This window comes from Takifugu flavidus, chromosome 20, assembly GCF_003711565.1.
Source record: "Takifugu flavidus isolate HTHZ2018 chromosome 20, ASM371156v2, whole genome shotgun sequence".
In the NCBI taxonomy this organism is placed as follows: Eukaryota; Metazoa; Chordata; class Actinopteri; order Tetraodontiformes; family Tetraodontidae; genus Takifugu; species Takifugu flavidus.
Window position 1 is genome coordinate 7,270,574 of NC_079539.1, and position 27,997 is coordinate 7,298,570.

Consider the following 27,997-nt stretch of genomic DNA (forward strand, 5'->3'; position numbering starts at 1 on the left):
GCACAGAGGCTGGACTCCTGGTTCTAAATATCTCTGAAGAAAAAGAAAACACCAAAAACAAACAACACTCTGGGAACTGATTTTTATTCGACCCGAAGATAAATGAACCACAGAGTTGCAAAGTGGTGGAATCTTTAACAAAAGAGACATTTCCCATCATTCATTACAAAAAAAGGAAAACCCTATATTAAAAAAAGAACTACTGACTTTGAGAAGGGGGGGGGGGGGGGGTCACAGAGGGGAGAAGAGACAATAGAATGTGGAGAAAAGGGGGAAAATGACCGATACTGAAGGATGTGAAGTCTCTGCTTCACCTCTGTCAAGCTTCTCTAGCAGCAGCCCACATTTACAGACTATTTATATTGCACCAGGAAGAGCCCCGAAAGCAAAAGAATCACATTCAAGTTAATGACAGAAGACATACAACGGGTGACATGACCTCAGAGTGATCTATAAAGTGCCCTTTAGGTTCAATGTTGTTAGAAAAGGAGCGAGAGAGAGAGAGAGAGAGAAAGAAAAAAAACATTAAAAAGAAGATAAAAATTAAGAAATGTGCTGCTTTATATTCAGTGGCAATCACAGCTTTTCATCCATACATCCACATACAGCTTCATTTTCATGATGTCGATCAGTAATACTTCTGATAAATGCAGTTCATACATATATTTATATATCAAGAAAGAACTTAAAATGGTGTGTTTAGAACAATTTACAGCATTATGAACAGCAAGAGGCAGGAGAGTATTAGTATAACCATGAAGCAAACAGCGTCGCCAGGCTTCCCTTCTTGACCTGGAGGCCCATTCCTCACCCAGGTTCATCTACCGTGTGGTCGAAGCAAACACAAGTTACAATTTCATGCTGCTTTCATAGCACTACCATAGAAAAAACAGTTTATTCAACACATTTGCTACCACTTTAACAAATGATATGGAGTAATTATTTCAGGGAGTAGCCGGATTTACACATCACACGCCAGATCTTGGGGATTTTTTTCAAAATAGTAAACAACATTGTTCATCAGTACAAATACAGAATTATTTTCCTGCAAGAATTATCAGTTGTTTTTTTTAAAAAAATCTGCCGCGTGTCAAAAGCTAGTAAATAAAGAAAATCTGTTCGATTCTTGAATCTTAACCGTGGCTGGAAAAAAGAAAAGTGGGAAAAAAGTTAAGGACAGTCTACAAAAGGCTGCACTGGCGATTTCTGATCGTGCTGCATACAGGCGAGGCTGTATAGAGGGAGGCGGCCTATTTCCTGACACGTGATTGGCTAGCATTCCTAAGGTATTCTGGTGTTGGTCGAAGGATTTGAGTTGTGATCATAGTGCCTTTTGCAGGTTCAAAGAGATAGTGCACGTAAGAGCCAGATTAAGGCCATGCTGAGACCCTTCCGCTGAAAGGTGCTTGAATACTGGTGCTGTAGCCAACTATACATCAAGGAGCTATTGAAATGCATCAGTGTGTTCCAGCACTGCAGATTTTCACAAAACCAGGGGAGAGAAAGGGCAGATCGGGGAGGAGAGGGGGCAGCTTTCATCATTTCAGCATTCAGTGTTCAGATTCTCCTGTTCTTTCCCCCCAGCACCTTTAGGGAGCGACCTACCCGCACTAAAACGATACAGAGACGTAGGCATATTGGCTCAATAAATTTGCTGTATAGTCTCAAACCACCGTGCTGTGGAGGCGGCTCACTGTTAGGCATTACAGTACAGCAGAACTGCTACAGCAACTCTTTTGATATCCCTGTGGACTTTTTTTAGTTTTGCTCTTGGTGGTGGGTTGGATGCGCTCCAAGATGTTTTAGTCAACCCCCTCGAAGCCTTGCGCGTTTTCCACCGCCATGAGGAGCTTCTCTCTGAGGTCTTCAAATGACTCGTAGGTAGGCAGATCCAAGCGGTTAAAACTGCAGAGGAAGAGAACGACAAGTGGATAAAAGTTAAAAAAGCGTGCACGTGTAAATAAGCGTGACACGTTTAAAGACGATACAAGAAAAATCCTTTAAAAAATCGAATCTTTTTATGTCCAAACACCTCCAACATCAGTGATGTTCCTGTCAGACATCATGCTAACCTGCTTTTCTAAGGTGAGAATTTACTAAATCCTAAAAAATAAAACAGAGTGTGTTTACATACCACGTGTGAGCTCTTGGCAATTTATCTGGCGTTCCCCATTGCTCAATAGTGAAAAGCTGAGGTCCATTAGAACCTGACAAAAAGCACAAAACATTGAATTTTATCCTAAGCAGTTAAATAAAAACTGTATCATAAGATTCTATATTCTATAACTGGTTGCTTCATTCTTTGCGTTCCCTCATGAATATAGAGAACAATCGACATAATGTTACAAACAAGAAACAAGGATACATTAAAATATAAATAAATTATTTCCCCAGGTACCATAAAGTTCAGCAAAACCGTTCATGGGCACACGTGAGGTCCCTGTAACAAACTGGAGGAGTCTGATCCTCTTCTCAGCATCCATCAGCAGGACAACCTGAAAGGACAAAGTGACGCACGCTGAACATATCTGCGCATTTGCAGAATTTAATAATCATATAACATTCAATGACACCCCACTAAACACGTGGAGCCTGGCGATGACCTGGCAACATCACATCCAGCACAATCTCAAATAGTGTTCAAGTGAACAAGTCAAAGTGTGTGTGTGTGTGTGTGTGTGTGTGTGTGTGTGTGTGCGCGTGTGTGCGTGCATACGTGCGTGTGTGTGTGTTGCCAGTATGTATTTGCTTGTGGGACTGTGCAAGTTTGAGGTAGGACAGATGATAACCAGGGCAGGTATTACTCTCTTTCATCAGAGCAAACAAGCCTGTTCATCCAAACAGACTTTGATCTTCAGAAGCGAGGCCACCAAACCTGTTGCACCAACCGCTACTATCAAATGTCCAGGTTCCATGGCAAAAAGGGTGTGTGTGGCTGCACGTGTTGTTTAGGTTACGTGTGTTTAATGGTGCAGATACATCGCAGGCCTACCTTCCAGAACCACTGTATAACAGGGTGGTTGGGGCAGTAGCCGTTTTTGTAAACAGTGTGTTGTCTCCAGTCGTTAACGTCGACGTCACCCAGACCGCACATCAGCAGCTGCCCGGGGAAAGAACCAAATAAGCGTTACCGCTTAATGAAGTTGAAAATGTCTCCAGTGTTAGATGAAGTCATACCTCCAGTTCATTTTCATCAAAGATCTTGATCAGGTCGATGAGGATGAGCTCAGTGAAGCCCTGAGAATCAAACAGAAAGAGACTTTCATAACAACTCAGATGAAACATTAAACAACAGCACGTTTAAATTAGAGTTTGGGCAAAATAAACGCTTTCTGCTGGGTTTCTACTGCCCCCAAGTGGTGGCAATAACTACCTCCAAGAAGGCGTTCATCTGCTTCTGGACCCGATTAACAAACCTCCACTGGATCACCAGGCTGTCAGAGGAAACAGAGATGAATAATGAAGGAACAGACTTTAAAATCTATTTTATTATTATTATATAAACGACCAAAGAATTAAAAATTTGACCACGTTCTTACTCTATGTACTCATTTTTGTTCTCATTTGTGACCACCATGTCTGATCCGCTGGGCTTCAGATCAACCTGGTACGTCTGAAATGGAAAATTCCGGTAAAGGCCAACGTGCTACTAACACCTACTCGGTGACGGTATTCTGGATTCTAAGGGAATGGGGATGAGCACCTGTCCAAAGTTGTCCTCATCAATACAAAACCTCAGGTCCAGCTCAGTGGGGTCATTCTCCAGAATCCACTTCAGTGAGTTGTAATATTCACTGTCCTGCAGACATAGCGCACAAGAAGATGAGTAAATGATCACTCCCCTGCTTTGATGAGAGCTTCAGTGTTTCCAGATCTTTTGGTCAGTTTGTAACTGCATGGCTGGGTTCTTACCACAGACTCCATGTCTTTCAGGGAGATCTGTTTTCCCAGCATCATCTTGTAGAAGGGTCGAATGAAAAATCCTAAATAATGAAAAAAAACCAACTCAAATCTAGTACATGACAAGCTTGAAAATGTACCCAGAAGAGAATCCAATACTAAGAAGCTTACCATCCAGTAGTTTTCCATGAAACACGGCCATTCCTGCCACGCGCCCAATGAACTTGAAGTAGGAGAGGTGGTCCTCATTACACAGACCAGAGTTGGGGTTGATTTGCAGAGTGTAGTTGTCCCTGTAGTAAGAAAACCAGAGGAAGAACATCAGGCTGTTTAATTAAGCTCAAGATGAGGGTGTGCTGCCAATGATTTCCCACCAGGCCTCAGGTTCACCATCATCGCAGACTCAGTGGGGTTTTAAACATTAAAATGTTCCGATTAGTCCGTTTTTTTCCTGTGCAGCCGTTATTGCAAATGTAATAATGTTGATTATAAATCATATTTTAGGGCATTTATCAGCACAAAGTGCCTCGTGGAACAGAACACTGTGTATACATAAAAAGCAACATTAACAGGTTATATATAGTCCTGTAGTGGTGTTTTTCCACTTTACCATGGTAACAAAACCATAATAATGAGTCACGCAGACACCAGATACAACTGATTATTTAATTTAACTGCTGCAACAGCAACAGCAATGATGTCCGATGCCTGTAATGTGCTGTGAAAAAAGCTGCATTTGAGTGATTACTTTCTGTTAACCTTTAACCTAGATGGCAGAGGGGGGCTAAGCCTCTTCCGTTTATGGTGCCAAGAAACGGAACAAAGCATAGGTCATTTTAATTTCCTTTAGGCTGAATGTATGTGGGAAACATTTGCTCCAGGATGAGTTTATGAATGAGAGGAAAAGTGAAAGGAAACTTTTAACAATCTCTCAGGGAAAACATGGAAACGCTGCTCCTCACTCAAAACCAAAAACAGGAGGGGAAATTTTCATGTTTGCACACTTATGCTGCTTTGCTAACACAGAACTATCTTTTATTATGAAGTAATAATAATGAATGGTGCTTGTAAACAGCCCTAAAAACCTTGATTTACACATTAACAACATTCGTTTAATGGTACTGCGACCCTCCCGTATTCCTTTTTTATAGAGCTGGCTGTATAAATCTCAGTCACTGCATATTAATGCAGGGTAGAACAGTCTGTAACTCTCAGCAAGAGCACAAGTAAGCAGCGACTTACGTGGCAGAGTATTCAAATAAGCCGTAGTAAGGATTGAACATCTCTTTAGACAGGAGGAAGAACCACTCTCGCGCCACACCGCCGTAGTCCAGTCCTTTCTCCGACTCAAACTCAATCCACAGCCGAGCCTTCAGGATGTCGGGCCTCTTCAGCGACATGATTCGCCGGTAAGACTCTTCGAAGATGTTGTTCCTGTGTAGCTTCATTTCAAATCGGTTGGGAATGTCAGCCTAGGATGAATAGAAAGTCCCATGTAATGCAATGGCAGCTGAGGAACATGTAGTTAAGTTCAAGTGTTTATTGCAAAGAAGTGAAATGTTGGCAGCAATTGTTTAACAAGCAATCTAGATATCAATCTTGGTCTGTGAGGAACAAGAATGCAATCAAAGAGCCTTCAGTTTCCTGACATTTAGGTCAAATTTAGCCGTTTCCCCCCACAAAAAACCCCAGAAACCCATTTTAGGGAGAAAGAAATCCTTACTGGTTTCTTCAACTTCTTCCTGAAGTAGTCATATTTCTGCTTGAACTCTCTGGAGTAGGGCACCGCCTGCACAGACAAGTCATGGACATATACGTCAAGAACTTTCCACACAGCGGTCGGACCTGCGACATGAAGAGCGGCACAGCGGTGTGACTGTAGCATGTGTAAACATGTGGCCACGGACATGAATCATTATCTATCTATTAGGTGGCACACAAACTAAAGGACGCGTCGCTGTGCTGAGCGGTGGCGAGAAATTGATTTGTCTCAGACACTGAAGACACTGTGTGATCGACAGATGTTCAACCTGAAAAGAACATCTGCTGCTTCAGTACAGAAGGCTCGAACCTTACGTCTCAGTACGTTCTGTCTCTCTCCGAGAGTGAAATACTCACAGGTCCTGTGATGGCTGGGCTCTGCAGACGAGGATCCTCCCACTGAGTGTTTCTTGTGTCTGTACAGAAACAGGAATCAGTTCCTTACATGGTGTTTGAATTTGGTTTTGGGAATCTATTTTACTCGCATCTTTCTGGTTCTACAACACACGTCACTGAATAAACAGGCTGCAAGATAGAACTGTCTTACTGTGGTCGATGTAGAATGTGCGCCCATCTGAATGAACCCGTTCTTCCCATCCAGGCTAAAGAAAAAGAAGCAGAGTGAAAAATTGAGAAAAAGAATTCTCTCTGTTACACTGCGCCAATAAACAGGCCATGCTCAAATAGTCCTTCAGATCCATCCGAATTTCTCTTTTCCCTTTTTTATTCTTGTGTTTGATTGACCTTGTCTGACTGCTCGTGTCCAAACCCTGAAAAGCCCAATCAAACACATTGACAGAGGAACCAAAAGGATTTTAATTTTTCTATTTGAGTCATGTCTGGATTGTCAGCAAGGCAGGGATACAACCACAACATCCAAAGGTTAACCACTGTTACCAGTCCAAACCAGTACACCACTGATACAATGACCAGACAGTAGAGTCTCATAGGCCTCACACACGTACAGAACACACTCATACAGCACCAGCAGTCAGGCAATTAAGAAAAAATATGTAAAATTAATTGAGAGTAGAGTGGGGACGGGGGGTTAAGTATGCCAATATTGTGCTTATCATAGTTTATTGTTACTGCGTTAGAGGAGAGCCAAGATTGAAACACTAGTAACACATGCAGCTCATAATTCCTTCCTCTTGCACACAATTATAGCTCCTTTTGGACCTCATTATTAACCCTCTACCCACTTTTCCTTCACCACAGCAGCAAATATCAGCTATATTTCCCAAATTCCCAGTCTGTGACTCAAACAATGACACAGGGACACGGACGTGAAGCAGTACAAGGGACCCTGGGAGAATGGTAGATAGCTCCCCAAAATGTCAAATTACTAACAGGAGGGGTGGTGGTGGTGCAGGGAAGGCACAGAGAAAGAGAAAGAAGAGTGGAAATACATGGAGAAAGTAGGGGTGGTAAAGTCCATCCATGCCGGTCATGAGAAAAAGATAGAATCAAAAAAGAGAAGGAAAAAAAAGCGCAAGGCTGTCTGCAGGCATTTGACCAGACCAAACCAGACAGGTAAGTAGGCAGGCAGAGGGAGGAGGTACCAACCAACCTCCTCTAGTAGGTTCTGCCAAACAGACATGGCCAGGTGTTGAAGAAGTAGAGTACATTAGATCCATCAGATCGGAGAAGAAAGAGAAAGAGGGAGAGAAAAGACACACACACGCACGCACACGCACACCACACAAGGCTGTCAGATCAGTGAGCCCGCAAAGCTGCAATAATTCAACAGCTACCAATACTAATGTTTGGACCACATGTCAGGAGGCTGTCTTTGTCTCACAGATAATAGAGCAGGTGAGAGACAGACTCTACCTCCTAATTATGGGTTATCACATCCCACAGGCTCTGTTGTCATCTGTAACATTGTTCCCATCCACCGGGATTGAAAAGGTAACATCTGAGAGCAACTGCTCAAGATCAACAACAAACTTCTCTTACTAGTATATACATATAATAGTATACTAGTGTATAGATATACTAGTATACTAGTGTATACATATATATATATCTTTGACAATTTGCATCTCATGACATTAAACTGTGTAGTGATGCAATGCATAAATGTGCAGAAGGTCTAATTATGACAAGACTTACAGGAAGAGGACCAAGGTCACCCGGCTCCATTGAGTTCTTGTTCCTCATATGGACTGGATATTTTAACCTGGGGTCCTCCTGGTTGTCAAAAGAAGGGACATGATTGCACATTAAGGCTCAAAGGTAGGGGGAGGACATTAAACTTAAAACATATGCTGAGGAGTACATCTTAAAGAAGATCGTTCTGTACATGTTAAAATAAGATGAACCACCAGATGTCGCCAAAACATTTTGGAAGATCAATGGAAATTTTGGTCTCTGTAGAGTTGGATAATAACAGTAATGTTATTATTTTGCCTCCACTGAGCTCCACCACTTGAACTCAATGGAGCTAAATTTAAAAGAAGATGCACAGATGTTATCAGCGGAAGTGTTGTCTCACCCAGGTGGTTGTTCTGCTGTTGTGATCAATGAAAAAGGGACGTCCGTTGGGAGCTATCCTCATCTCCCAGCCTGGGGGCAGGAAGCTCTGTTCCGGTTTATGCTGAGATTTGGGAGAGCTGTAAGGAGACGGCTGAGGAGACTGTGGGTTGGAGAACGTGTCCTTTACGGCCCTCCGCACCTGGATGTTGTTTGCTCCCTGGAACAAAAAAAATTAAACCCGGTTTCTTTCCAATTCTGTTTGAAAAAAATAAAAATAAAAGCTGCAACCAAACATGGAAGACTGCAAGGATGAAATATCTCATCACTGAAAACAGAAAAAGAATTTTAAATCACACATGCTGGTAACTAAAATGAACTGTAGTAACTAACATTGCTTTTTTAAACAGTATGTATACGACGTCATCACATCTGACATTTTTTTTAAACAATATTGAACAAGATGAACTCGTTCAGGCTAATAACTCTAACATTACATCATTCTTCTTGCAGTAATTATCACTGACTGATCTTACTTTTAACAAGAGAAAACACTGCAATAATTAAACTGCAAACCGCCCACCTCCACTGGAAGATATAATTACATTATTCAGTGACTATTCCCTTCCTTTGATTGCACGCACACGCACAGGCACACACAGATATCCACACGTCTTAATTAAACCTCACCTCCTTCCCCACCAGGCTGGTTCCCTTCGGTATTGCACATGGCTCACAATAAAGTCATTAAATGCAACACAAGGTCAATAACAGACCATTTGGATATTCCACCTAGTGTAGATCTTCATTTACAAAGTTATTTATAGCAATGGAGCATACTTTAAAGTTGGAGCTGAGTGGATTTAATAAACTATAACTGCATTGATAAAACTGAAATGTCAAGCGAGACATCTATTAAAAATGAGAGCCTGCATTTTTACAAGATTACCTGTTTAAATAAAGGTTCAATAAAAAGCAAAATGTCAGATGTGATATAAATTTAAAAAAAATATTCTAAAACTGACGGCAAATATTTCCTGAACAAGGGTAAGAAAAGCCAAAGAGGGACCTGCAAACAATTGCTTCAGTAGATGGTTCTTAAATAATTGACAGCATTTATGGTTCATAAAGGTAATTTATCCAGCCTTAATCACTTTACCACCATAACATAATAATGCAATTCATCACTGATAATTGAGGTGGTTTCGGTGATTGATGAGAAAATGGAGCAAATTCCGTAGCATTGCCACAGATTAATTTAAAAACCTGCTGAAAGACTAAGATAACTTTACAGGAGAAAACCAAGATTGATGATTAGTAGTTACAGGTGATGAAAATGACCTGTTCACCTTCTAAGGGGAAAAGGTAGCCTTGGAAGATGGGGTGAAAGAAATGGGAAAAGGTAGAAGACTGGAGGAAGAGCGTGGAGTGGGATGGGATGGGTGGCTAGTTCTCACCTCCAAGGAACTGGAAAGGGTGACAGTGGGGGAGCTGAGGCTACGAGGTCGTCGGACTTGGGGCTCATGGAGGTGGTTGTTGGAGGCATTGGAAGAGGAAGAGGGGATGGATGCAGGTACCATTGGCGAAGCTCCGCCTGATGGTGCTGCTGAGGTGCTGGCGCCGTCTTCAGTCAGCTGTCGGTGGGAACAGTACTTTTGAGGTTATAATGTGGGGGTTCAGATTTTATTTCAACTATAGTCTTGGAAGAAGACATAGTGTTGGGAAGAAAAGTTAGATTTCATAGCATCATGCTGGCCTGACGTACCTGCAAGATTGGCCTCGTCCATGTGGTGGTACGGTTGTTGTGGTTGACGTAGTAAGTTCTTCCCTTTGCGTCCTTCCTCTCCTCCCACCCGGGCGGCAAGCCCTGTGTGGTCATGGTGTAACCTGTTGCCGAGGGCGACTGGCATAGTGTGGAGAGAGCAAACAACTCATAAATAGGAAGAGAGGCACAGACATCTATAGTAGTTGATTCCCCACAGAAAGCATCCATGGAGACCTTGCAGATGGATTAGACACTCATATAGAGTTAATCCAACATTCGAGCACCACGGTGACCTTGTTTCTTCATAAGTTTATTTATTTAAATTGAAGAATCTATTATTATTTAGGTGGCAAGTATGCCAGCATTTAAAATGAAGGGCGACGTGATCGGGAAGTTGTGCGAGATGGCGCTCACCCAGTGAAAACACCGTATTTGTGTGCTGCCTTCTTGTTTAAGCTGAATAAAGCAAGAAACACAAAACTACTCAGGGGACTTGGCGCCATGCTATGGAGTGTATGGGAATAAAGAGGTGTGCTCATGGGGTTTAAACGTTATATAAACTGAGATATTACCATTGACTCCTCACCACCTGAGACTGTTTGAGCTCTTGTTCTTCTGCTCTGGGAGCCCTGCTGGTGGTAGACAACAGGGAAGATGATCTTTAGTTCACAGTGTGTGAATTTTTCCAGTGAGAGTGGAAGAAACGTGGCAGGAGGGACGTGGTCAAGCGTTGGTTCAAGAGGGAGGGAGCAAATGGTGAATTAACAATGAGGGTGAATTTGATTTCAAAGGAGGTGAGGAGTGACAGAAACGGGAGATTCTCTTGATTATGAGCCAGGGCAAGAAACTGTGGTAGCTGGGATTCTTGTGAGGTAAAATGAAGAGGATTTCCAGTGAAGCATAAAAAAGTTTGAGCTTGACAAGTAACAAGAAATTGCACAGTTAGTTTCAGAATTACCACCGTCGTTATTGGTATAAATGATCAAATAAAATTAAGATGTAAAAGTTTAGAGGAGCTTAGGAAAAGCAAACCTAATCAGAAAATATCAATTCAATTTTCCTAGAAGCCGAATCTAGAACACGGAGACACGGACAGGATTTGTATTTTGAGCGTTCAATGTAATTGAGTTGATTCCTTAAAGCTGTCAAAGTGTCAAAGTTTAATTCTATAGTTGCTTTCTTACTATTCCTATTGTTATTATGTTTATTATTTTATATATGTAGTTGTTCCCTGATTTCCAGCTACAGTACAAAGTCTTTGAAGAAAAGGATGTCATATACACCCACCTGTACACACCAAAATATAATGAGGAACTGTGTGATTAGAACTAACGTTCCCTGTTACAGGAAACACACAATTTCATCTGATGTCTTTTTAATGAGCCTACTGTACACCAGCCTACGCAGATTTAACCTTAGATGGAAAATCTGATGTCAGTAACTTCATTCTCAGCTTGACAGGGCCCAGCTCGCTGCTGTGACTCAGCTGTGAGACAAACATCTGACTCAGATCTTGTGACTGATCTTGCTCTGCTGCATCGCCACAAATGATATGATTCAGGAGTTTTGTGGGGAATTTGAGCCAATGGAATGCTGTGCTAAATCTTTTTTTTTGCTAATGTTCTACTTACAAAAGAGTACAGTCAACATTTTTTTCCCCCCAATAAAAGACATCCAGTATAAAACTCGCTAATGGAAAGGTGTAGAAAAAGGTGAGAAGGAATCAAAATTTGCCAGGTACAAAGAGGTGCAAATTTGACATGCTAGGAGGAGCTTGAGACGTGAATTGAGTAATAGATGTGCTGAGACAAAGAATAAGCAGCTGAAAACACTGCCTTCTTATTTTTTTAGGCAGAAATGTTGGGAGCAACACAAACAGAGGAGATTTAAAATAGAGACAGGAACAGACAAGAAATTGTCCTAATAAACCTACCATAAGGGGAGGAGGCTGGGCCTGATCACTGACACCATCTGTCATACTTGAGGATCGGAGTCTGTTTGACAGCTGGCCCTGGATATAAAAAATGTTGTAGTGAGGTGAATTTGATTTTGACGACTAAACATCAGAGTTGAGACCTCACCAGAGCAGAGCTGGGTCCTGGCAGTTCCCCATTCGTATCAGGGGTGAGTGAAAGCCTCAGATTTAGGTCTTCAGAGAACTCCTGGGTAACAGGTGTATGTGGGTGTTGCGGCGTCAGGACGGAGGATGTACTGGGGAGAGACTGGGCCATGGCCTCATTAGGATCCTCTTCTGTGATCAGCTCCCAGGACTACAGATACATAAATGAGAAACGGCTATGAGACGATAATGATGCAATCATGTGTGAATAGTGCATCCCTGTGGCTCGTTGGATTGTGAGGTAAATATTATTTTCTCTCACGTTGTCCAGGTCCCTGGGCTCCATGTGCTCGTTCTCCAAGTCTTCACTGATGTGGCGCCTTGAACGGAAAACGCGGTGTGCTTCTTGATGGATCTGCTGTTGTTGATTGTCATTCTCCGTCTCAGAGATCACATCCCTGGGGAACAAACATTTAAACAGCTGTTGGGTGGTGAAGTTCGTTTTTTGGGGAGTTTTAGATCAAACTAGAGCTTGTTCCAGCATACACGTTAGAAGGCCGTTTCCACTGTGTAGTGCGGTTGTTGTGGTTGACGAAGTAGGTGCGTCCAAGGTTGTCCACCTTCTCCTCCCACCCTGGGGGTAACGGAGGCAGCAGTTGTTGGGGTCGCTGAGAGCCAGAGTCTGCAGATTCTTCCCATCCCTTAAACAGAAAGGTTAATAAAGAAAATGAAGCCTTGATTTAAACTTATGATCAAAGTGGTATGAGCAATACACCACAACTCGGGTTTATTTTGGTCTCAAGAGCTGCTTGCTATTATAATGTAAACAGAAATACAAAATCTAAATCACAACATGAAGTCTATAAAGTATAATTCCACTCAATTTCACTCTGCAAATGGTACAGAGTGAACAGCACTGAAAATGGCATTTTCATATGCTGAACTGGAAAAGTTTCCCCAGAAACTGGCAGCCAAATGATTCCTGGTTTTTGAGAACGCGGAGTGAAAAGTAGACACATTAATTTTCCCCAGTTACAAAGAAAGTCTTTTCTCTCTGCTTGACATTGGCGTTTTCCCATTTCCTTTTATCTCTACACTTAAAACAGTGTTTTCTTGGTACGCTCTAAAAACCAGAGTCTGATTTACCTTTAGGTAATTGTGTATTTATTTATTCCTGGTCCAATCAGCTCTTATAAATCAGCTCTCAGATCACACTGATCTATGACGGTGATCAAATTCTCACCTCGGCTTCCTCCCTCATCTCGCCAGCTTCCTCCTCTTGTCCCCCTTGTTTGGGCAGATAGGCCATCTTCAGACGTAGGTAACCTTTCACCCTGGATTTGTGACTAGAGTGATAACGTCATCAAAAATAGGACCAACATGAAAACAGCATGTGAAAACCAGATGTCAGCACACTCAGAGCCATTATTCAGCTAAGATAGAGAAGTGTGAGCTTCATCCACAACACAGGATTTTTTTATTTACCTGACAGTAACAAGAACTGATAGAGTTTATTAAAGCATCAGCTTTATTCTACAAGCTGAGCAAAGCTGTTTAACCTAAAACTGTGTATCACCAGTATCCAGTTTCATCCTTTAGATTTCACACGGTTTAGAAACTGACCTTCTGGGCCGCAGAAGGAAATCTTTAAACGTGTACGGACGCTCCATCGATGGATCCTCTGTCTGCGAATGAAGGGAAAGCATTTGTTAACATTAATCAATCGAGTAAATACACGTTAGAGAGTGTCACAATATCGGACTCATGAGCTAAAACATTACCGGAACCCACTGCACACCCACCTCGGTGCCCTTATGCAAGCGTAAGCTTCTCCTGTTACATATTGGAGAGCAAAGAGATCTTTTGTCATTCAGAGCAATCTCTCACTGCTTTCCCAGTGGTCTGGGTCAAACCAGTCTGAACTGGCTGCACACCATGTACTCGGATTTCTGTCAGTTTCCTTTTCAGAACCTCGATCTTAAATCCAACTTATCAACAAAGATGTAAAATAAACATGAGCGGAGAAGCGTGCCTTGGATACAGTGGTCAATGCATATTCAGCTCATCTGTTTATTGGCCGTCTTAAGAATAAGCCTGATTAAAAAGAAATTCAAGTAGGAAACTCATCAATAATGCTACACCTTTAAATTTAGTTTAGAAATTCAGAGCAAAATCCAGTCTGGCAGAACAGCTCCCAACGGAACCGTGCTGACTCATAATGCCAGCCTACTTATTTGGCCCTTAATTCTTGTATAAGTCAAACATAAACGCAAGAATACCCACACAGCATACACTCATTGTTTTGAAACGGTGTCTCAGCAGTCATCGAAGCTCCTGATTAAGAACATGGGAATCTGACGTATCCTCGAATGCATTTTTTTTCCCACAAGGAGTGGTCGACTGTAACAACAGGCTACTTGTGTAGCTTGCACTTTCTTACGCAATGACAGAGAAACACACACACACACCAAACTCTCCCTGCCTAATCTTCACAGAGGATGCTCAAGCACAACGAAAAGTGAGAAAGATAAGAAACAGCTGAGTATTTAAGGAGCTCACCGGTAAATGACTGAGCGGAACGTCAACTTGACCCAGGAAATCATCTCGTGTCTAGAAAAGAGGGGGGAAAGCAAATTCAGCAGATTAATCTCAGAAGCAGCCGTCCTCGAGCGTGTGAGGATACCAAAAACTTTCCAGGAGGATAAGAAAGGGAAAAGAAACAATTTTGAGGTGAAATGCCAAAAACAGCAGAAGGCCCAGGAGCATTTATATAATAAACAGTGTAAAAAACATATATTTAAGCATTTTATGGGAAGCCCATCCAGAAATAACTTCTAGATTGAGGGTCTTTAAAAGCAATGTAATTGCGGTTTTGATAGAAGAATGCAAGTCTCAAGTTTTTTTACGACCGCAATTGTTTCGTTAATTTGAGGTTTTTCTTTTTTTCTAGAACAGTTTAGGATCTCGCGAAGATCCAGTCAGAAAAGATCAGTCTAGGGTTTTATTTCTGGACAAGCCTTTGGAATCATTTTGTAGGAGAAGAACCAATGAACCAGCGAGGAAAAACAACTTCCACTGCCACCAGATTTGATGCCAAGTCGGCTAGACAGAGGGAGAAAACGGACAGAGGTGACAACAGGGGAGCACCGGGATGGGTTTGCGTTTCAGATTTAAGCGGCCTGTTGATGAATCCATCTTTGCCATGATTAATGCAGACTGAGAGGAAAAGTATGTGTGTGTGTGTGTGTGAAGGGGGGAGGGCTGGTGAATGATTGGACCACAAAGCAGCAGCCCCAGTAGTCATTACCTGTGTGAGACTGAAAAAGCCATTCTTTGAAGACGCCTGTGTAGGACACAACTGATTTAGAACATGGGTGTTTGTAAAAGTGACGTTTGTAATAAAGCAGGGAATTAAACAATGTGTAATACTCCTGTACAGCTTTCTAATATCAGCTGGGGGAAGCCTTAACGGGCTGGAAAACAGTCAAGAATGAGAATCTCAACAATAAAAATGCAAGTCTCACCATCTCATTAGAAAATCGCTTAAATATTTTCGAAACCAGAAGGATGGAAGACATTTAAGACTTTGTGCTGTTACAGCATCACAGGAAAATAAATAACAGTCCAAATTGTTCACAACCATCATCAAGTTGATCCTTGTACAATGATTTGACAAAGGTTTGAAAAATATGCAGGAAAATGCAGCACCATTTTGACCTTTTGTAAACCGTAACTTTACAATTGAACCAACCCAACATGAGTATGGTAACAATCTTTTAGTCCTTCATATATGATAATTACCATAGCTATGCTAGCAGGGGTCTGTTCTGTCGCATTGTCAGGACTAGCATTTACAGCAGTGGCTTTAAGAAGATAAACATAAATGATTGTGAATTTGTGTAACACCTGTCACTTTAAAGTACCAATGAAAAAACGCCTTCAGCCTATGGGGAAATTAGGTATGCACTTGTATTGCTATGAAAGGGCAGCAACCTCTTTCATCACCATAAAGAAGCAAATTTGATGTCAGATTATATTATAGATTATATTGCAGTCAGAGGGTCAGAGGGTCAGAAAAGAGCCCGGAGCTGCCTTTCAGGGCCATGTTACAGTCACTGAGAGGGAGGGCAGATGGATGAAACTTTGAATGACACATGCCAGAGAGTAAGAAGCTGGATCCAAATATAATTTGCCAATAAAACACAAAGAGAAAATGTCAGCCAAATCAGGCTTTCCTTTCCTAGTTTTTTAACTGCCACATAAAAAAAAACCACCCAATTATATTTGTATTCTAACAGCATATTTAAGAAATAAATGGTTTGCTATGCCACATTTGTTTCAAAGCATTACATTAAACTTAAACTTTTAAATCATTTTAAGTTACCGACACTTTCCTGGACAGGGTGTTAACAGACTGCAAGTTCAAGGTGATAAGATTAAGGTGTGAGTTTGAGAGTGATATGAAAGGACTTTGGGCTGGCACCAAAGTGAGAAATTCATCCTACCTACTCAACAGTGTCTCTGCTAAGATAACTGATTACAAGTGTGCTAGCATGTTTCTCTGGACAGATCAGAGCTGGCAGGGAAAAGCACTTCACAACTATAGCAACCCGAAGCCCTCTCACATGCTCACCAGACAGAGTGCCTCCCGTCCCAATCCATCCACAATGCCGTCTCAGGTAAATATAGAAAACCCAGTGGCCTACAAGAGCTCTTCCTGAATGGCAAATGGGGGGAGGATGGGATGGGGCTGTACGAGGGTATGGCATAGTGGCATAACTGTCTGCAGACAGCCTAGCTGGTGTGCACGCACACTTGCAATCCTATTATGCAGGGCTTTGAAAAGGGGCACTCCGACTCCAGGCAACCATTTGGGGAAGACCTATTATTATATCTAAATGAGGAGTTCCTGTTTGCATGAGAAACGGGATACGCAAAGTAACACAACACCATGTGTAGTTAAAAAGGGGAAGAGAATGTGAGTAAAAATGCACCAGAGTAACACTGAGGGGGGGACAGGGCAAAGTAGTATAGAGGGCTCTTCCAAAAGTTTAGCTACTGAAGTCATCAGGTTGCAATTAAAGCAGATAATTACGGGTTTGAGATGCTTTTGTAAAAAACTGAGATGTAGTTGCATCCAAATATTCAGCCGATAATGGAAAAAAAAGCAAACCACAGTAACATCAAAAGTTAGCAAACTTTAGGGCTAATCAGAGCTTGTTTGAGTTCTTGGGGATAATTTGGCTTAAAACAACAGCTTCTTAATCACCGACGGAGCAGCTGCAAGGCTACAGATCCATAGCAGCCCAGAGCCAAAGAAGACATGCTGCCTGCCTGTTCTTAAAATCAACAAGCACACGAGAAACAGACTAAAGATAGAACAGCCAACTCTCAAAGAGCACTCCAATGCTATTGAGCTTGAGTGTTGTCTTTGTGTTTAACAATGATGTGTGTGGAGAACAAAGAGCCGTTCCTGCTCCCAACTTTCTTACGTGACAGAACTGACCGAATTGTGTAACGTTACAGATGCTTGTGGGTGTGGAGTGAAAGGAAAGCCAGAGTGTGTGACTTAGATTAGGACTCCTGTTTGGGGGCTTTTGACTTCCCAGAATGTCACCACCCTCTTCCTGCACTGTACCGAGCTCATAATTTGGGCTTCATACCAATGGTGATAGAAATAATAAAATTATGTCAAAAAGCTAAACACCAATAGCTAGGCCTTTTACAGAGTTCACTTATTTACAGTAGAGAAAGCATTAGATTCATGATTTTTATTCATGATTTAATAAGTCCAGGACACTCTAAACCAAAGACCATGTTCGTGTTTCTTTTACGACCACTCACAGATATCTTAAACTAAAATCACTTGTGTTAATATGTTACCTTGGGATTATTCCTTGTAGGCTCATTGCCCGGGCTCACATCCTGATTACCACCTCTGCCTGGGGTGAAGTATATCTTGAAATGAGGCTGCCTTCTGGAAGTATCCCCGCTGATTTTAAAGGTACAGCCATTAGACATGTTCCTTCCGTCCACTCTCTGGGTCTCTGTATCTTCTTGGTTTTCCTCTTCGGCTTGACTTTCTCCAGCCGTTTCCTGGTGTTGACTTTCTGGCAAAGGCCTCCGGTGAGACAAACTTCTCTCCATTCGGATTCTGGGATAACGCACCGTTCGCCTACCTCTTGAGCTGGTCCCGGCGACATCTGTGCACGCTTCTCGAGATGAGCTGGTTTGCTGCCTAATCTGGTTCTGATCCTGATTCAGATTTGGTTGGAGCTGGAACACCAGTCTCTGTGTTCCACCATTAAAAGCAGAACTCTGGTCCAAACTCGACTGCTCAACAGTCCACCCTGACCCCCCATAGGGGAGGATTCTGACATGCTTGATGTCTGAACCATCAGGATTCCTTTGTATACATATACCAGGATGGCCTATGCTATACACAGTATGGCCATTGGAACCGATACTAAAAACCCTGCGCTTGGGCAGCTCTGGTTCTGTTAAAAAAGTCTGTGAGTTGAACGCATCTGGACTGTAGTATGGCGGCGGTGGATGGCGCGGCACATCTGCTTCAGTCAGTGGTTCAGTATAGGCAGGAGCAGGTCCTGGAGGAGAATAGCAGGGTGGTGGGACATCATCCGCATAGGTGTCCCCATTAGCAGCTCCACTGGCGCGCTGGAGAGAGATGAGCATGGAAGAGCTCTTGGTGGGCCGCGGCTCAGCGTAGGCAGCGAGCTGAGGTATAAACATAGAGGAGCTACGCTTCAGCGAAGGCTCTGATCGTGTACCAAATGGCCTTGGCTGGACATGCTGAACAGCTGGGTCCTGTGAAGTCAACAGTACCGGAGAAGGCTGCATACAAAGCTGCGTGGCCACATCATTGTCTCCCTGCTGCTCCTCCGAGTCTCCTTCCAATATCTCCGGGGCCGTGTTGCTGCGGCCTGAGCCAAAGTACAAACGGAGACGTTGCGCCATTTCAGCTCACGTCCCACAGCTCCTGTTCCCACTCTGGCCGGCTGTTCTGTTTTCCCCTCTGGTTCCCGTCTTGGTCTTTTAAGAGTAGCCCACTTCACTCCTCTGACTGGATGACTGATCCCCTTTTTTTCCCTTCCACTCTCTTTCGTCGCCCACCCTCCCCTCCCCTCAAGCTCTCCCAGAGCCTCTCCACAACATTTCTTCCCACAAACTGGAAAGGAGTCACACCACAAAAACCCGACTGCTACTGCAGTGGGACCGACAATTTAATACTAAACGTGTACAGACAGGCTGGGTAGAGGCTGCAGAGGGAAAGGGTGAGGGGGGGAAAGAAAAAAGAAAGATCCCAGTGTGACAGACTTCCAGGACTACTAAGCACCAGAGACAGACAGCAGAAATAGCCTGAGCCGAGTGACGGCCAGCATTCCTGACATGATTGGAGAAGAGCGGTTGGCGCTCCTGGTTTCCGAGGTGACAGGGGGTTGCTTGTCAGTCATATGACCGCAAATAGCCCCTCTACATTTTCCTGTAGCCCCATGCTGCCCTCAAGTGCCAAATGCCCCCTCCAAACATGTTCTATAGGGACTGTACCTTCTACCCATTTCAGATAATTACAACAACATATTCTTTGGAAACAACGGTAAGAATTGGACTAAAGTAGTTGTCCAATAAAAAGATAAATTAAACACAATAAATCTAGAGAACAAATTGAGTGGTGACTTCTGGCAGCTTGGAAACATTAAAAACAAAAGTGAGTTGTTGCTAAAAATGGACTGAAAAAAAGCAGGAGCGGAGTGAAGAGGAGAAAAACTGAGGGATTACAGCTTTGATAACGCAAACAGCACGGTCATCCCTGCAGAAAGGCATCCAAGTCTTTGAGCAGAATAAACCACGCTGTCTCCCCCGTACAGACAAGCACTTGACTGTCTGGCTTTACAGGCAACTCTATTTGGACACAAAAGCCATCGGAGCAATGTATAAACTGTGATCAGTCTGCATAAAAAAGACTGCAAGTCAGCAAATTGATTCATTAGTGGATCAGCCAGTGAAAGCTATTTCACCTTTAAACAAGAGAGGGAAAGAACGAGAAATTTAAAGTCATCAGCACCAAGAATGACTAGTTTAGTCTTTGGTGCTGCAACTCCATCCATTTACAATGCAGCAGAGTCCCTATTGTTACCTATTGTGGCACCAGGAGGAAAGGCGATATCGAGTGGAGGAAAGAACTGTGGAGCGGGAAGAAATGGTGGCTTGGCACAAAGTAATACTAGTGATGACACACTGCCTACAGTGTTGGATGGAGTCAATAACTGTGTGTGCGAAGACTTGTGGAGAATGTTCTGTATAAAAGAAACAAAACGCCAATGTGTGGTCCAATGGCAAGAAGCCCAACCTGCCAAGTGACATAACGTGCTTCATCAAACAAAGCTGTGCACTGTGTTGCAGGCCTATTCTTTTTTTTTCCCACATTCCATTTTAAATGTCAGGCACCCACTTGGTCCTGCTATATTTTGCGGGCGTTGACTTTATAGTCAGTAGACAAGCATAAGCCCCGATCTCTGCTATAGCACGAAATGTTATAGGAATATTTCATTTCTTTGGGAAAAGGATCCATAAATCCAGTGGGTGCAAGAGAACAAACAGGCCCTTTAAGGAAATAACGGCCAGGGGAGGAGAAGCTGCCATGAAATGAATAAAGATCTTGATATAAAAGCAAGGATGTAACGGGGACTCCTTGGTCCAACCTCCCATCCCTTCTACTTCAGATGCATGAGCAGAAGGAAATATCAGCGCTGCTGTTTTGTCACCAGGTTTAGCACCAGTGACAGGGGACACAGAAGGACATCGGCACAGAACCAGGGTTTTAATTATAAATCGAACAGAGATCGTCTTCTCTTGAATAAACCCTCACAGAGTACAGCATGCAGTGTTAAAAAAGGCCCTGCCAAGGCATGCATCTTTTGTCCTCGCACAATGGTTGTACTGGAACAAAACCAGCAGCCTTTAATGAATGAATGCGCATCTGCAGTCAAGAAAACCTCAAGAAGCAGACTGTTCCTGAAATGTCATGACAATGGACATTGGTTGCACGCATAGTAACTTATTTGTGCTACTTTAATTGCCCCATCTCTTTAACACTGTACAGATAGTTGTCATGGTAACTGAGGGCCTACAAGAGGATTCATTTGACAAGTCGTGGAAGCTAGCGCTCTCCTTCGCAGGGGAAATCTGATAAGTTTGACATAAGAGGAACGTAGCAGTAAACTTTAAAGTAGGGCAATGAAAGAAACAGATAAAACAGGCTGTACACTCCCTCTTTCCTTGAATATGTGGCCCAACATGAAATCGAGCACTTCTGACGAAGAACACTGCTTAAATTCTTTGACTTGTAATCTTTTCATGTGCCAAGTAGTTCACAGTGATGTGATCTTGAAGATATGGAGGTTTAGAAAGACCAATAATAGACTAATAATAATAATAATAATACTATGTGGTCATATGCAAGTCATGCAACCTTTGAAATCAGGATATTTTCAAAACGTCTGCAGAGTGTACAACAAATGAGACAGAGCAAAATCATAAAAAGACTAATTTTTCCACCTAGATTTCCATCTATTCAACCTTGCTCCCTTATGTTGTCTGCTAAAATAAAATATGCATGCAAGTCTTACCAATCTGTTTTCATCAAAGACCTCAAACAGTAGCCTGTGATTCTGTGGACACACCTGTGTTGACAAAAAATACAAGATGGGAGTTTTAAAAGGTGTTATTAAATGCTTATACACTATTCCAAGCCAAAGCAGTTGCACATGCATCCATGTAGTAGAAAATATCTGACTTTGACTTTTACAAACAGTGGAATGTGCTATACTTGTGGGAAATAATGATAACCATGTGGCTACTCTAGTCACACTAATTAATCAGTTACACTGCAATTCATCAACAACACAATATTCATTTTGGAAAAAGTCAATGACAGACAACTGTAATGGGAGAAAGGGAATCTAACAGATAACTAAAAACTCACTCTGAAGAAGAATTCCTCATTCCATTTGGGATTCAGCGTCTAAAACGAAAAGTGGAGATGTAGTTAGACTAATAAAGAGTTAACTGCACAGTGACCGCCATCATTCTTTCCTCAGAAAACAGAACAGATGTATGAAACCGATCCAACTCGTACTGAGAGAACGACAGAAGTGAGAAATAAGGCTCAATTGACGTGCACCAGTGATCTCTTTACGCCACTTTCTCTCGGTGACTGGCATTAGTCCCAAAATAGCAACCAGGAGGATATTCACCCACTTCCAGGATGTCAATTCAGCATTCTGGAGCACAGATTTTCTTCTAACTCACACGTGTCACACAGACTGAGAGCTATGTGGCACATTGCATGAAAATTCCTTTGGTGACTCACATAACATAAACACTAAAATGTCAATGAAGCCTTAATTTACAAGTACCTTTGATTAATAAACATTTTACAGTGGTGAAAAGACAACATCTCTGTAAAAACAGCTGAATTAAAAATAAACCTGCTGGCCTTTAAAAGACGCGGAGCAGACAAGTACAATTACTTTCAAAATCTCACCAAATAATTAAAAATACCTCAGAAAAAATATGAATATTTGGCATAACCAAAGGGTCATTTCTATTTATTGATGTTGGTCATTAACCTATATGATTACTTATTTCAGTTACTCCTTTAGCTTTAAAAATAAACTCGCCCCACTTTACGTCCTGCAGAAGAGTAGAGCGGCGATGCTTCTTTTTCTGCTCCACATAGCACCGCTTTGTCAGCTATTTTTATCCAATAAAGCAACCATGGCTACTGGCAGCATATGTCTGCCTGTGTGCAATCTTGAGCTGCCCATCTCCAGCTGAGGGCTGGCTTGCAGCTACATGTGGACACCTTTAAAAGCCATGTTATAGGGAACATTTAAAGCAAAGGCAAATATTCCTAAAAAAGAGACCTAGTAAATAATGTAAATCAGCACAAAAGACATTCAGAATTACACATAGTAACATTTAGTTGACCATTAAAGCTCATGTAGACAGGGACAGAATGGAATTTACCCTAGCAGAAAGTTTATAGCTCCCCCTGCTGAAAAAAAAAACTTCCCTCCCTGGAATTGCCTAATGGGGAGAGCGATTGTTAAATGTCTCTGGACGGTACCACTTATCAGGAAGTTCCTGTCATTTCTTCAGCTGACAGCTACTGACAGCTGGAGGGGATCTGGTTAATGAGCAACAATTAAGATTAAAAAAAAAAAATAGGCAAAGAAAAGCAGCAAACAAAACTGTTTTAGATTACACCTACCTTTTTAATGGTTTTTGTCTGGACTAAAGCGAGCTCTCGATTTTCATCTGCGACATAAAGGGAAAGCTTGACGTATGGATCGCTGAAAAGACAAAAGAACACCAGCAGCAAATCAATGGATCAGTAGAGCAAAGGGATTTTGAAGGCTTGATATAGTTGTCAGTGCAAGAAAAACTAATCTCTCCCAGGTCTGCACCTTATATGACATAATAAAATGTAATTTAGGTTATTCATTTCAAGAGATGAAATCAGCATTAACAGCTCTCAACAGCGGTGTTAAAAATAGAACACAGCATCTTGAGATGAGCGGTGCAAGTAAAAAAAAAACCCCAAAAAAAACCAAGTGTACCGGTAACTGCTAACTCTGTTCTGAAATGCCTAAAGTGCTCTTGTTGAGATGGGGTGCTTATCGTATTTGCCCCCGAGTAAATTAAATTTGAGGTTCTGTGGCAGCGAGACTTGACATGCAAGATTAAAAATAAGATTTCATTCATATCAAATCACCTATGAGAGTAGTTTGAATCCGATTTACTGTCATCAATTTCAGTGGTTCCTCTGCCAACCGGAAATGATATATCATCACCACCGGTCTAATTCCAGAATGGATGCAGGCAAAATTAGATTGGGCCGTCCGGCTGGAACAGTCTTGTACCGATTTCAGTTGCTGAAAGAGCAAACTAAAATAAGCACATAGGATCTATATTTTATTCTGCAGTATGGGGTACAGACATCACACAAGCAAAGTTGTTGTTTCTTGATGACTAATTAATGTGCAGCTAACCTCCAACAGCCCCTGACAGAGGTAAGAGGAAAACAAAAGCCCTTCTGTACCTAAAGAGCACTGAGGCGCCATCTATTAACAAAAATCCTTCTGGGAGAAACAAGCTAATCCAGGTCAATGCTGAGCGAGGGCCACGGGTTTGCACTGATAGACTGGCCCCCTTAATATGTCACGGATTTTCACAAGTCCCAAGCAAAGCCTACAGATAGACTGCTTCAATTAGTTTGAGGGAAACAGAACTGAAGGAAAGAGGAGGAAATGTGCATTTATATAGACCTGGTAAGAACACATCTGGACCAAAAGGAGCAAGTCAACAATCTTAAAGTATCCTATGAGGTGAAAGACCTCCAAGTCAATATTGTCTCCCATGGATCCAAATCCTGCCTGATTCAGTATTTCTTTATTAAACTATAGATTCTGTCTGAGCCAGGCGGAGCCGCACTGGCTGCAGGGCATCAGGATGCAAACACATGCACTCTGGCATGTGAGCGGCATTCACAAAAGGCAAAATATTTCACTGAGGATGTCCGCTTCTCATGCTCAGCATGCAAGCAAAGAAGTAACTGGCAGCAGGAGCGACGAGGATAATGTAGGTTTCCAGTTTAAATTCAATGTTCTAATGTCATGAGTCATAGCATAAAACTGTTAAATTCTAAAGTGCCGATAATATACAAAAATACGAAGGGCAAAAAAACCCAATAATTTTGCCAAGTTATAGGCACCCTAAGCTGCAATTGCAATCTGATTTAAAGCTAGGGCTGTTGCATCTGTTCTAAGGTCCCACGAACATGCATTATTATGCTTTTAGTCACTGTCCTGACAGAGAGAGAAAAAGAGAAAAAAATTGATTAAAAGTTTGTTGGGTTTGGTTTTTCTGCAAGGTCAGTTGGACATTCTTGCTGTCCCTGTTTTAGCAGATATTTTTTACTGACGAGCACATAAAAAATAGTGACAGCATATGTTTTGACCTGAGGCAGCAGGCTCTAGGCACTAAAGGCTTTATGAGACAGTAGGACTGTGACCCGAGTACACTGCTGCCCTGCGCTTCCATACGAGACCCACACCATCATCTGATTTTTACAAATCATGAAAAAAAGGAAATTTCCAACTGTGTTATTTGGAAACCAGGCTCTTTAATAGAATCAGATGGCATTTCGAAAAGTGTGTTCTCAAAGGTCAGAATGTGACATTTGTTCTGAACCTCATAAATCCTTCCATTTAGCGCATGAACAAAATAATTTGCCTGACTAAGCAGTGAGTGATGGTTACAGTGTGTTATTAATTGACTAAAGTATTGCAAACCTGAATAAACAAAGGTGGATTATTCTTAGAAAGCAGATGTTTCACTTGTCTTTATTGCTGAAAAATATTAAAAACTCAACACTGCTCAGGGATATTACGCAATCTCACACCAGAGTTGGGATCCCAGTGGGTTACATTTGATCACCCACGGTGAAAGAAGGTCAAGGAGTGTAAGATGAAAAAATATATCTCAAGGTTGAACTTTTACTTACACATGTGACTCAGTGTATGTGTGTATAATCATTACTCAAATGTCTTTATCTTGAAAACATAGTAAGGATCAGATTACAGGCAGGACAGTCCAGGCTTGTGGCTAATCATTAATTATCTCATGAGTTTAAGGTCTTCGTGAAAGGAATGTTGTGAAAGTGGGGGGGATATACCATCATGCTGGGAAAGACTGCAAAAACAGATGGAGAAGGAGATCCTCTAATTCAAAGAGCATGGAGCTGAGGACAATTACATGCATGTGCAGCCTTACATGGACACCCAAAATGACAGCCACTTGTGTGCATCGTTATCTCATCATCTTAGTCTTGCTCTGATTTAACACACTAAAGCACCAACACAGAAAGACAGAAAGTAATATACGTCAGGCACACTGAGGTTAGTTATTTAGTGGTCAAGGTCTGTGCTTGTCAGGCTCATCCACTAACAGGGAGGCTGTTGTTTATTTACAGCTGATAATAATAATAATAATCAATATAAAAGGGATGATAACCCCAACATAATTCATGAAAATGTAGCATAAATACACTTGTTTTTTAAAAGCTTTGGGGCTTTTTTTTTTAATGTTTTACTTGTGTTGGGCTTTTGCAACCATTTTATAACCCAGTCATAAAAATGGCATTGGTGCAATAACCCGGCACACACTGTAATATCGGTTGGTCCCATCTAAGAAACCTTTGGTGGAAGCACGATCTCCAGTGATGCTCACCTTGCTCCAATGATGTCCTTCTTTGCCAGATCAATTCCTGCAATGACCTTAACCCTCAGTACTCTTGTTTCATGCTGTGAAAGAAACAAGTGGCAGATTAGTTCAAATCACAGGAGGAATAAAGTATAAAGCACAAGCATTTGAGTTAATTTGCGTCCGTTCTCATATGGCAAGGAATGAAGTAAAATCTGTTTGCAGGGAGCAACATTTACCATGGCAGGTAAAGGTTACACAAGATCCTCAAATGTTTAAGTCTAGTTCCTTCAATTTGCTGTTTTGCAAGTAGTTAACAAGGCACCTTGTGATATGGTCTTGTTCAAATGTGACAATATTTTGCCTGACAGCAACCAAAACTCTTGTGAAAATATGGTGTGTGATTCAAAACACGCGGCAGCAGTGTTAAACAATAACCTATCAACACCTTCTTTAACTCTCTTTAATGACTGACAAAACACAGCCAGGCTGGTAAAGTGAATTAAGTTACCTAATAATACAAAAACAGAGTGCCTAGTCTAGGTTTAGCTCTGACCTTTTGGTATCTCAAATCCTGATATGCAACAGACACAGTATGTCTGGTAGTGAAAATATAAGATGTTTCTTGTGCACTTAATGCAGAATTAAAGGCTTTTGGTGACCTGCAGAAGCAGAGACTCAGCCCACAGTTCTGCCTGCTCATGCAGACCAACAACTGGTCACGCCCATATTCTTCCTCACAGCGTTGAATGAAAATAATGTGTAATAATTATTTTCGGCCACCCTGCGTATCATTCATAACAACCCCAACGGTGCTATTTAGGACAGCATTAGTTACGTCTCTTGGGGCCTTTTTCTGATCTTACAGCTGCTCGGGCAGTAAATAGTTTGGTTTTGTCCAAAACAGCGGCAGCAACGGGGATCTGGTGCTTCGAACTACGTTACTGAAGTGATCTAGTAATGGCATGAGTGAGACAGAGTCGATGCTAAAGTGCAGAGATGATTTTAATCTAGTCAGAATCTCGTTAGATTCCTTTCGGTTTAGGGAAAATAGCACTTGTGGCACGACTAGTAACGGTGTGGACACATTTATTCCAGAACAACTCATAGCTACCCTGCTTGCTCCTCCCGGGGTTGCTGTTAATTGCAATGTTATGGCGAGGGCTCTCTGGTGAATTGCGATTAAACTGAATACCAGCGTTAACCCCATGGACACACGGGCAGTAGGGAGGAAATGACAGCTGCCTGAACAATACTATGGAATGTAACCATGGGCTTCGCCGATGTTAGCTGGACTACCTGCTAACAATCGAGTTAGCTTTGGCTGAGTTCCTAGACCAGATGTCGGGTTATACTTCCATCTACACAACAAAGCGGCATCGAGAACATGATTTACCTCGTCTTCTGACAGTCCATATATCGGCTCGTACGTCGCAGCCATAAAGCCTGTGGTCCACGCTTTGCACACAAAAACAAGCCAGTTGGCAAAGCTAGCGAGCTAGCCTTGAACAATAAAGTCCCACTTTCCTTTCTCTGCCGTGCGGTGCTCCTGAAATCCGTGGTCAGTTCTTAGCCCGGAAAATTAATCTGGTTCACGGCCCTCTGACGTAATCCTTAACGGCGAGATTCTTCCAGGATACAAATTGTACATTAAAAAATAGAACCGGGTCCAAAATGCTTATACTGAGTGTCCGCTTTTGTCAACTCCAAGATTATCCTCCCAAATCGTTTGACACTTGACTTCCTCCTAA

At 42.1% G+C, this 27,997-nt stretch overlaps 1 protein-coding gene across 10 annotated transcripts; it reads right to left on the reverse strand.

The window, feature by feature from the left end:
- Positions 1-67: 67 nt before the first annotated feature.
- nedd4l (NEDD4 like E3 ubiquitin protein ligase) lies at positions 68-27,977 on the reverse strand. 10 transcript variants are annotated; one of them, XM_057019367.1, is made up of 33 exons: positions 27,643-27,977; positions 26,274-26,347; positions 23,254-23,335; positions 21,964-22,002; positions 21,608-21,661; positions 15,268-15,303; positions 14,520-14,570; positions 13,584-13,645; positions 13,204-13,306; positions 12,507-12,661; positions 12,283-12,418; positions 11,983-12,171; positions 11,835-11,912; positions 10,474-10,533; positions 9,902-10,039; positions 9,594-9,770; positions 8,159-8,356; positions 7,777-7,854; positions 7,232-7,246; positions 6,209-6,263; positions 6,019-6,077; positions 5,624-5,689; positions 5,143-5,372; positions 4,072-4,193; positions 3,913-3,983; positions 3,704-3,799; positions 3,540-3,613; positions 3,374-3,434; positions 3,178-3,237; positions 2,993-3,100; positions 2,399-2,495; positions 2,135-2,207; positions 68-1,905 (listed from the first exon to the last, which is right to left on the reverse strand). In XM_057019367.1, the coding sequence occupies exons 1-33, from the start codon at positions 27,685-27,687 to the stop codon at positions 1,803-1,805; spliced, it is 3,045 nt and encodes a 1,014-aa protein (XP_056875347.1). In that variant the 5' UTR covers positions 27,688-27,977; the 3' UTR covers positions 68-1,802. The 10 variants fall into 10 exon arrangements, with proteins under 10 accessions (XP_056875347.1, XP_056875349.1, XP_056875348.1 ...); XM_057019369.1 differs by lacking the exon at positions 15,268-15,303; XM_057019368.1 differs by lacking the exon at positions 7,232-7,246.
- Positions 27,978-27,997: the final 20 nt, after the last annotated feature.

Excerpts from the sequence above, each read along its gene's own strand:
- nedd4l (XM_057019360.1), bottom strand. The coding sequence starts at position 18,935 with ATGGCGCAACGTCTCCGTTTGTACTTTGGCTCAGGCCGCAGCAACACG. Across the intron at positions 12,662-13,203 it reads AGATGAGGGAGGAAGCCGAG|GGATGGGAAGAATCTGCAGA; the intron begins GTGAGAATTTGA and ends TTTCTGTTTAAG. Across the intron at positions 2,496-2,992 it reads TTATACAGTGGTTCTGGAAG|GTTGTCCTGCTGATGGATGC; the intron begins GTAGGCCTGCGA and ends TTGTCCTTTCAG.